Genomic DNA, 11,006 nt, shown 5'->3' on the forward strand with positions numbered 1-11,006 from the left:
TACAGGCCACTAGCAGGACTGCAGGAACCGCAGCCTCTGTCCCACCCGTAGGTAACTCCTCTGTATACCTAAGTATCCAAAGGTATCTTCTGGCTTCGGAATTGGGGCCCAGCGAGCTCCCTGCCCCTAAGCCCCAACACACACATGCATGTGGATGCACGTGGATGACTGGGCAGAAGCTCCAGGAGAACAGGCACCCTCTGTGTGCAGGCATTGAGCTGGATGAGGGTGTGAGGGGCTCTTCCCTCTCTCCTTGAGGCGATCTTCAAGCTAGGAAGGTTCAGTAAAGCAGAAGCCCAGATGACAGCCTCAACTAAGCGTACTGAGCTCTTCTTTTGGACCAGAAACTGGGTAGATGCTCTATCTGGGCACCCCATGATCGCACTGGGACTGGAGGAGGGAAGGCAGTACCAATCCTGTGCAGCCTACACCAGACACACGAGTGACAAGCCCTGAGAGGTCAAGAGACCTGCCTGAGGTCAGTAGCTACCATGGCACAGCCCCTATCCCAACCCCCAAAGAACAACTCCAGGGCCCAGCTCTCACCCTCAAACTATGCCTTCCTCTCCTGTGCCTCCCTGCCCCACTCCCACATCCACATGTACACATTCTCACACGTTCACACACATGCAATCACACCTTTACACATGTGCACATATGCACACAGAGATACACAGGCATACACATGCACACAACACACACACATTTATGCCTAGCTGGAGCCAGGACCTCTGTCCTTGAGCCCCACCTGAGAATCTGATCCAAGATCTCAGAGCCTTGCAGGAAGCCCTGTGATCCAGAAGCTACCACTGCTTGAAGGCTTGGAGACTAGAGAAGGATTCTCCTTCTCCTATGGAGATGACTGGTTTGAGCCAGGTGAACCCAAAGCTGAGCAAGATCTCATTCTGGACAAGCAAGGCCCCACTCATAAGCAGGGGTCTAGAGAGCTGAGGGTGGAGGCTGGCCACTTGTAGTAGCCAAGGTCATCTCTGCGTGCTGTGATCCCTGAGCTATCTTATTTTCTAAAAATGGAGTTAGATTACAATTGTTCTAACATTTTTGTATTTGTATTTTTTTTGACCACAAAAAATCTATATTTTTATATTGGAGGGAGGGAGTAGAAAAGAAAGTAGCCCCTATACTGGGCCCTATTCAGTGGCAGCTTTTTGTTCCATAGGGTTAAGGAAGACTTTGAGGAAATAAAAGTTGTTTGGACAAATCCAGGTGTAGTTGCTTTGTATATTGTGATGGGTAGAAGGGACGAAGTGAAGGGTGAAGGCCCCTCACACGCTCCATATTGCCTCAGACTATGTCCTGGAAACTTGAGGTGGAGAAAGCGCCACTTTCATTCCTACATCTTGGGACTGTTGATGGCCATGTAGTGATAGAGAACGACAAGCAGGTTGGCAAAGATGGCCAGCTGCACATCCATGATCATGGCTGATCAGCTGGGCTTGGCTCCGACGTGGCCTGCGCACTCTATCTGTATTTTTTAAACTGGTCTCTCTTTATTAAAAATTTTAATTGCATAAGCAAAACTTGCTTGTTATAATAAATTCGAACCATATAGAAATGTAAAAAGTAAGGAATGACAATGTCTCTCCTCTTGCAGTGTCCATACCAAGGCCAGTGCTTACACAAACACACACGTTCCCCACATGGGTTCCTCATAGACACGTGTTTTGCAGCTGACCCAGGGGAGTCAGAATGCATGGTTTCCCCTCGCTGCTCATGTTCCAGCAAGCATCTGCCACCTGCAAATTGATGGGAGGATTCAGTACTGGGGATGGCTCGGCCAGGGCAGGTGGGTACATGGTGGCAAACTCTGCCACACAGCTCTCCATGAGAGCTGTATGTCCAAGGGGATGAGGGCTGAGAACTTTGGAACAGCTTACAGTGACCAAGGAATCCAGTGAATGCCTGGGTGGGGTGGTAGGGCAGCTGAAACCACTCTCTCAACACACACACACACACACACACACACACACACACGTAGACGTGTGGACTATTCTTTGGGGAGAGGAGAGGCTGCACATATGAAAGTTTACAGACTAAATGAGCCAGACCTTGAGGAAGGCACTGCTGTATATTATTTTGACCCATTTTGTGTCTGTTCTGGGTGGGGAAGGGCAGAGAGATCCTGCAGCAAGAATCTCGGGTGCACGGGAGGGGTTTTTCTGGAAGGAAGAATCTATGGAGATGTAGCACATGAAACTATGAGAGGAATTGCCACTGGGTGGCAGTGTGGGCCCAGCAATCAGGGCAGGAGAGGTGACAATTAGATGGCCAGAGGCAGGCACCTCAGGTAAAACAAAGGCACACCACTCTTCCCAGTATTCAGGGGAGGTGCATAGTGCTGTCAAATTTACAAAGGGCAGTTGGAGGGCAAAACCCTTGGGTCCTTTAGTTCACACACAGAACTGCACAATCACTGACTTCTGTAGGGGGCGCTTTCAAGGGGACACCTGGGGTGCCCTGATGTTGACTGTCCTGGAGGCAGGGAAGCTTCACTGAGGACCTGAAAGTTGGATCCTGAAGGATGTCTAGGAGTTGGCTTATAATAGGAGCCTAGAGAGGAACTGGGGTTGGGGTTGGGCCTGTGAGATCTAGGGTATATTTTACCCTCTCTATGCCTCATTTTTATCACCTGTAAAGAGGGGACAATATGTAGTAGTTAGGCAGTGAAATGGGGCTGGAAATTGCTGAGACCATCTGCCACATAGTAAGCATTCAGTAAAGTAATCACAGTTAGAGGGAAAGGGCAATCTCGGGGTAGAGAGCTTGGGATTTGTCGCCAGGGGGACCAAGGTTCAAATCCAGCTCTGTTGCTTGGCAGCTGTGAAGCCCCTTTGTCTTCATAGTAATGTGGAGCAGTAGACAGTTCCTACTGGAGAAACGGCACCTTATACAGGGGCTACATGCTGGGCTCTCCAGGTGCCCCAGCCATCAAAGTGGTAATGAGGTCTCCACACCCATCTCCACCCCATGCAAGCAGCTTCTGGCCTACTCAGGAGGACTGGTGGGGCGACACTGAAGCTCAACTTCCCTTCAGGAAATTTACAGAGAAGTGGGTTTCCTTAAGTCATTTCTCATCTTAACCAGTTTATTTTGTCATTTTGTCCTGTTTCACGGGGTTTTGCTTTTGGACCCCCTCTGTCTTCCATCCCCTCCCAGGCAGGGCAAGCTCAGGCCTGTCTGCCTTGGGAAAACCTGGATACTGCCATTTAGGCTTCTGGACCCTGCCAGGAGTTTGTCATCCCTGCTAGGGGATCTGAAGTTTACCTTCTTTCTGGGGAACCTGGGAGTACACACCGGGAAGTTGGAAGGGGGGAGTGGACCCTGCCACTTCTCCAATTCTCTCCCTCTCCTTCTGGTCCAAGGGCTTAGAGGAGGTGTGTGTAGCCCCTATGGTCTTTCAAGATGTTCCCTGGTGAGTCCAGTGAACTGGGAAAAGGTGGAGAGGATCAAGGGTAGGAGCATGGGCTTCTGACTTTTGTTCCCTGGGGCTCGGCATAATGGGGGTAATACCAGCTGTTGAGAATCAAATGTATCAAGTGCTCCATGTAGACGGGAGGGGGTGTCACTGATCCTTCTCTCTACCGTTACCCCCCATCTTCAGTTTATCTCTGGGTGTTTGGAGCTCCAGGTCTCTCTCCCACATTTTTAGGGAACCCACCAACCCAGAGACACATGTGAACTGTCCTGTGGGGTGAGCTGAGGGCCTGCCTGCCCCTCAAGTCGGTAGTCATTTCTTCCCTGATTGGAGGGCCGGCCAGAGGACAGGCTGGGGCCGAGACTGGATGGCCCTGCCTGGTGCAAAGGTTGGGATGGTGCCTTCTCCCCCAACTCTCAGTGAAAACGTTCTCGCCTGGATCCTCTTGGCTGTGGTGGCCGCAGGCTTGACCCCCGTGAAGCTGCGCGTATCTGAGTACTCCCTCTGTACCCCTTCCCTCCCCTAATGTCCCTCTCCAAACCACACCCTTTGCCACCCACCTCCCCGGAAACAGAGTCCAGGGGTCCAAGTGTAGCCCACAGGGGACCCCCCCCGCACACCAGACAGACCGCCTTGGAGGAGCCGCTAGCTGGGCGGACAGGCCGGTGACCGCGCCCTCGTGCTGCCACCGGTTCTACAGAGAGATAAGGGGGCCTGTTCCCAACGAAGCGGAGTGCCCGAAAGAAATCTGGGCTCCGGTAGGTAGAGCACCTGCCCCTCCCTAGCCCTCTTCAACCTGGACTTTCCCTAATGTTCTCTAGGTCACTCTCAACCCGGCTTGGTCACGTCAGCCTCGGGTCCAAGCGCTGTAATTGGCCCTGCGTGACCATTCGGCTGCACCTCCTGCGCTGCGATTGGTCGGCGCGCGGAGCCCCGCCCCATTTTCCTGGAAAGTTCTTGGAAATCTGTCAAAGGTGTTTCCTTTAGCGGCCCTCGATCGCAGACCAGGGAACCGACTCCCTCGCCTGCACCCCTCCCGGCCCGGCCGCACAGCCGGCGGTTCTAGGAAGACGTCGCTTCCGGGAAGGGCTGGGACACAGAGGACAAAAGATTAGGCTGCTCGCCCCGCCCTCCCGGCCCGCCCCACGCGCCCTCCCGGCCGGCCCGCGCCGCCACCTCTCAGTCCCGACCCGCCGCTCGTGCGCCCCAGGAGCCTGCCTTGCGAGCGCGACCCGCGCCCACTGGCTCCCTCCAGCAGCCGCCGTCAGGCCGAGCCCCAGCTCCGGAGCAGCCGCTGCCGCTGCCGTGACATGGTCCTCTGCGTTCAGGGGTAAGCGCGGCTCTCCGCCCCCGCCCAGCTCTGCGCCGGCACGCGGCAGAGTACTGGCCTCGTGCTAGCTGCCGAGCATTAAGAGGGCTTGACCGGTCGGAAATGATCGAGCGCGGAAAGACCTCGAGAGAGACAACAGGGAAGGGTGACAACATCGTCACCATCTCTACTGGCACTGTGGGTAGGGAAACTGGGGGTTGGCTGGCGACAAGAGAAACAGGGTGGGCTAAGCGTGGGAGAAGGTAGACGCCTCAGGCAGCGCGTTCTCCAAGGCGTGGCTCACCTGCCTAGCCGTCTGGGCCCGGAGCGCTCTATCCTAGCCTGCCGGCCCAACAGTCTACTGTGACCTTGGGCCAGCCCCTGCCCTTCTCTGTCCTGTCATACACTCTCCTGCCTCGGCTAGCAATTAGGCTGTTCTTGGGAAGCCAGCCTGAGATCCTTGCCTCTCCCCTGGCTGGCACCTGCTGAACAAGCAGCTGTTGGGAGAGCCTAGGTTTGGCCCAGTCCTGCCTGAGGTACCCCCACAATGTCCTCAGCCCTCCTCTCAGCCCAAAATGGGATCCCAATGTGAGAAGGACCTTGGCTCCTGCCTCCCTTCTCCAAGTTTCCCAAAATGTGGGGGTGGGACGGGGACTGATAAGACAGAGTCTTGGCCTCAGCTGAGCATTCTTGGCACATTCCTTCTGGCCAGAGCCTCAGGATCCCCTTCAACCAAGGGTCTGATGCTCTCCAAACTGATCTGACAGGAGCTCAGAAAGTTCCAGGGAGAATGAAAGAAGATGTGAATGGGTGCTCCACAGCAGGGAAAGCAAGATTTTTAAGACCTACACACACACACACAGCCACAGACCAGCTGGTGCCCTCCTGAGGTAGGGTGCAGGGATTCCCAATTGTAGGTATGGGTTGTCAGCTTTGCTGAGTGATCCCCGCTCAGGGCTGAGTTTGCCTCATTGGCTTATGTGCCCAGGCAGAACTCACAGGCTGGGCTCCACAGCAGGCACACACACATACTGGCCACCCACACCTGGAACATAACAGCCACTGCCACGACAATGACACCTCCCATACTCCTAGAAGGCTCCTGGGCCTGAGCTGAGCTCTGGGTTCCAGCAGGCAGGCCATCAACCAGTTCCTTGAAACTCAGCCTCTAGCTCCCCAACAGGGATTCCAGAGCTCCCGTAGTACAGCCAGGGTAGGGGTGGAAAAGTATTAGCAGGCTGTGGTATGCTAGGGTCTTATGGCCCCTTCTCTTGAGTGGTCACGGGCCCCTGATTTGTTAAAATCTTCTAAGAGTCACCTACAACCTACACTGTATAACTTACACTGTCAGATCTGGTTCCTCTGCCTGACTCCTGCTGCCGGTTCCTGCCCACCTCTTCCTGCCTCATAAGCAGTACCTGTCAGTGTTTACCCATACCATCATCTCAGCCTGCGGTGCCTTCCCCGCTACTCCTTCCTTTAGCCTGGCAGACTCAGCTCAGGAACAGGCAGGCCCTGACTTCCCCCTAACATTCTTTGCTTTTATGACTTTGGGTTATGAGGTCTCCTTTAGTGTAGGGCCCAGGGTTTCATTATTTGGTGTCTTGAGGCCAGCGGAGAACCAGACCCAAGACCCGAGGATTTATTTTGTGATGAGTGGGAGAGGACCAGCAGTCTCTTCCTTGGGAACCAGAGCCATGCCCCTCAATCCCAGGAAGCCCCAGGATCACCATGCTGGGTGGGCTTCCCCTAAAGGGAAGCTACTGCTCAGATTGGGGCCAGTTCAGCAACCCAACTCTAGCCATCTGAAAATATGGTGTGACCGAACCCCTCAGTGTCTGGGCTAGTAGGACCCCTCATTGAGGAGGAGGGGAAACTGACACCTAGTGAAGAACAGTGTTTGCATAAGATCATAGTGCCTCGTAGGGCAGGCTCGTCAGGGTAGGATCTGGAATGTGGGATGAGTACCCTGCCCTTTGGTGGGAGCTCATATTTATGGGAGGTGGGACTTGTCAGTGCCTTTAGAGGCCACTGTCTATCCTATACCCTCAGCTGGGAGGAGGAGAGAACAGGATGGGTGTCTGACCTGTTTGGGGATATTATTCCAGCCCCTAAGCCCTGGCCAGTGTGGACCTAGGTCCCTCTGACAGATACTCCTATCTATGGGGAGGTAGCATGTGACCAATCCCTCGGCTCAACCAGGACAAGTGCCATTTAATTGGCCCACCACTGCCAGGAGGGCACCACTGTGAAGCCTCTTTGTACTGGATCCTGTCAGTGTGGTGAGAACACCAACTGGCCACTGTGAGCTAGAGATGCCTATAGAGAATGAAGTGTATTTGGTTGGTGCAAAATAGAGAGATTACAGTTGACCCTTCGTATCTGCAGATGCGAAACCCATGGATATGGAGGGCCCAAAGTATTCACTGGGCTACGCCATTCATATAAGGGACTTCAGCCTCCGCAGATTTTCGTATCCACGGGGGCTCCCAGAACCAATCCCCCGCGGATACTGAGAGATGACTGTAATTACTGTTTAATAAATGCAGGAGGGTGGAGAAGTCTCTTTCAGAAGAGGGTTCATATGTGGGGGAAGTAATCAAGGGGCCTTTTGTGATGACAAGTGGGAGGTGGGGTACTGGTCTCATTGAGCCCGTGGGTGGGCAGAGGGGAAACTAGGACTCATAGTGAGATAGACTGGCCAGAGGTCACATAGCCAGTCTGGGGCAGAGGGGATCTCTGGAAATGGGGAGAGCACAGGACCTCCACTCAGCGCCCATCCACCTCTTTCTAGACCTTGTCCTTTGCTGGCTGTGGAGCAGATCGGGCAGCGGCCCCTGTGGGCCCAGTCCCTGGAGCTGCCCGAACCAGCTATGCAGCCTTTACCTGCTGGCGCCTTCCTGGAGGAAGCAGCAGAGGAGTCCCCAGCCCAGCCAGAGGGTGAGCCCAAGGTGCTGGACCCCGAAGAAGATCTCCTGTGCATAGCCAAGACCTTCTCATACCTTCGGGAATCTGGTGAGTCTGAGGAGGGAGGCAGGACTTGTCCTGAAGTCTGATGGGGAAAGTTTAGCTCTGCCTGTTGTGTCTAATTTGAGAGGCATGGCTCTGGCCAGAAGAGTCTGATGGGAGAGAAGGGGTACAGCACTCCCCAGGGAGATGTGAAGAGAGAGGCTGAGCCCTGCCTTGCCCTGGGTTGGTGCACCCAACTAATTTCCACTGTGACCAGTCTCTTAGCCCCCTCTCCACTTGCCTAGGCTGGTACTGGGGTTCCATTACGGCCAGTGAGGCCCGGCAACACCTGCAGAAGATGCCAGAGGGCACGTTCCTAGTACGTGACAGCACCCACCCCAGCTACCTGTTCACATTGTCGGTCAAAACCACCCGTGGCCCCACCAACGTGCGCATTGAGTACGCCGACTCCAGCTTCCGCCTGGACTCCAACTGCCTGTCCAGGCCGCGCATCCTGGCCTTCCCAGATGTGGTCAGCCTTGTGCAGCACTATGTGGCCTCCTGTGCTGCAGATACCCGAAGTGACAGTCCTGACCTTGCAACCACCCAAGCCCTGCCTACCCCTAAGGAAGATGCACCTGGTGACCCAGCACTGCCTGCTACTGCTGTACACCTAAAACTGGTGCAGCCCTTTGTGCGCAAAAGCAGCACCCGAAGCCTGCAGCACCTGTGCCGCCTCGTCATCAACCGTCTGGTGGCCGATGTGGACTGCCTGCCACTACCCCGGCGCATGGCTGACTACCTCCGACAGTACCCCTTCCAGCTCTGACCCAGCCAAGCAACCGCCTAGCCTCACCAGCCAGACCCTGGAGGGGACACCGGCTCCAGCTGGACTTGGGCTCCCACTATCCCTCCTCCAGTCCTCCTGGTGCCACATGCATCTGGTAGCTGGACCAGGAAGGGTCTGCAGGAACAAGGCTGGGGGTGAGGGGTAGGGAGGAGTGTCACACGACTTGGAGGTCAGCGCCCCCAGCTCCCATGTGGCTCCATTGTGGTGGGCCATGTGACAGAAGAGGGGACTGGCAGGACCTCGTCTCACCCTGTGGGCTGGGCCCAGGCCCCAACTCACCTGCTGTGGCCTCCTGAACTGCGTAGACTTGGCCGGCCCTGGTTTCTCAGTCCACAGGGTGGGGCAGGCCCCCTCCTTTCAGCCAGCCTCTGTCTCAGGGGGGATGGCAGCCAGAGGAACTGAGGTTGACACTGACAGTCCCCTTCTGCGGGAGCAGGCCAGGCTGGGGGACGGCACAGTTATATAGTATTTATTTATTTATTCTCCTTGGGTTGGAGAGCCAACCCCACCTCTCTGCCTGAGCCCTGAGTGCTCCAGAGACCCCAGCCCTGCCTCAGCTTCTCTGGATCCTCCCAGCCGAGAGCCTCTTCCTGAGATATGTTGCTGGACCCAAGGCAGTCCTGGGTGTCCTGGCGCTGACCCACCCACCTGTGAAAGTGTCCACCCTCTTCTGCCTCCAGCCCTGTTTTGGGAGGGAGGATGGGTGAATAAACAAGAAAAGAGAGCCAAAGTGTTAACGCCTTGCAGAGCCTGCTACTCACCCCCTTGCAGGGCAGAGCCCTGTCTGCACAGAGCTGGTCTCGCTGGGGCACAGGCCCTGCATGAGTGTGGGTGCCGTGTCAGGGAGGGGCATGGTAGTTTGAGGGCTGCCACTCCACCTCTGATGGGTCTGCTTCCTGCCCAGGAAGGTGCCTGCACATGAAAGAGGGAAAGAAAATACATATCTGATAAGACTTTATAAAATAATTATTTCTAAAAAAAAAAAAAACCCACAGTTTTGTAGTCATTTTTTTTTCACTGATTTTTCTGTAATGACAATAAAATTGTACCTTTCATTTATGGAGCCCTCAGTGGGGCCTCTTTTGAGTTGTACACAGTTTGTCCCCTTTGATCTTACTATCATTATCCCCCACTTTACATCTGGGTCAGCAGAGGCCCAGAGACCTATGTGGCAGAGCAGGCCCTGCTAGGGCACCCAGTAAAGAGTGGAGGGGATAGCGAGAAGCCTTTCTCCACTCATTCCCTATTTTCCCCTTGGAGGGTGGGATGCAGGAGATGAAGGCCAGTTGGATTGCCTGCAGGGTCACTGCCCAGTGTCACGTGGGGGGTGGTGGCAGAGGAGCACCAGGTCGGAGAGATGTGTAAGTGATGTCAATTAAAGATTGAAAGTGGAGAATATTAGGGGGATGGGGACTGTGGACTACTCCTGGGGGCAGCGTCTTTTGAGATGAGGAGACCAACAATCAGAGAAGTCAGGGCCAGTCATTCCAAGGAGAAGGTACAGGGCATGCAAAGGCACCAGGGCATGACTGGAAGCTTATATTCCTGACCACAAGGAGGCCTGGGGAAGAGTCATTCTGTGCAGTGGGGTGGAACAGTTGAGTTGTAGATAGTGGCCCGTAAGCTGGCAGGGTCTGGCCTGGGATGGGGCTAATGGGGCTCTGGTCTAGGCTGATTGGGGTTTGGGTACTCTCTCACTCAGGGTCCTGCATATCAGAAGTAGGTGAAAAAGCAATTAAAATGAAAACGCTCTCCATCATCTGATGGTCTGCCTTTGGAGCACTTCAGCGCCTGGAATCCCACTATGTCCTGAAATTTTCCGCACCTTTACTTGAGTAACTCACAGGAATGCTCCTGTGAACCTCATTCATAGCCTTTAACCCTTATTTTAGAAACAGTTCTAACCTTTCTATCTTCTTAGCTCTTAGACAATTAAAAGCTGCAGATTAGAAGAGGCAAATGTCGGCAGATTGAAGGCAGGAAGGTGTGAGGAGTGACAATGTTGATGAGGAGGAGGAGGCAGGAAAGGATAAAAATCAAGAACTATGGGGCTTCCCTGGTGGTGCAGTGGTTGAGAGTCCGCCTGCCGATGCAGGGGACGCGGGTTCGTGCCCCGGTCGGGGTAGATCCCACATGCCGCGGAGCGGCTGGGCCCGTGAGCCATGGCCGCTGAGCCTGCGCGTCCGGAGCCTGTGCTCCGCAACAGGAGAGGCCACAACAGTGAGAGGCCGGCGTATCGCAAAAAAAATAAATCAAGAACTATGGAAGCACAGAACCTTGGGGGCACGGAGATAGTTGTGGGAAAGAATGGAGCTGATGTTGGGTGAGAGTGAGCAAGAAGTGGGTGAGGGCTGTCTTTATCGGGGTGGTGCCCAGGCCCACGGGTCCCGCCTGGTGCCTTCTCCATTGCTGGCTGCAGGGCCCAACAAACACCTCCAGGTCACCATGACCCTGCCAGGGATGTC

At 54.7% G+C, this 11,006-nt stretch overlaps 1 protein-coding gene across 1 annotated transcript; it reads left to right on the top strand.

The window, feature by feature from the left end:
* The first annotated feature begins 4,560 nt into the window (after nt 1-4,560).
* CISH (cytokine inducible SH2 containing protein) lies at nt 4,561-9,597 on the top strand. The gene is made up of 3 exons (XM_065885524.1): nt 4,561-4,763; nt 7,537-7,757; nt 7,997-9,597. The coding sequence occupies exons 1-3, from the start codon at nt 4,744-4,746 to the stop codon at nt 8,518-8,520; spliced, it is 765 nt and encodes a 254-aa protein (XP_065741596.1). The 5' UTR covers nt 4,561-4,743; the 3' UTR covers nt 8,521-9,597.
* Nucleotides 9,598-11,006: the final 1,409 nt, after the last annotated feature.

This window comes from Phocoena phocoena, chromosome 10, assembly GCF_963924675.1.
Source record: "Phocoena phocoena chromosome 10, mPhoPho1.1, whole genome shotgun sequence".
Classification (NCBI taxonomy): domain Eukaryota; kingdom Metazoa; phylum Chordata; class Mammalia; order Artiodactyla; family Phocoenidae; genus Phocoena; species Phocoena phocoena.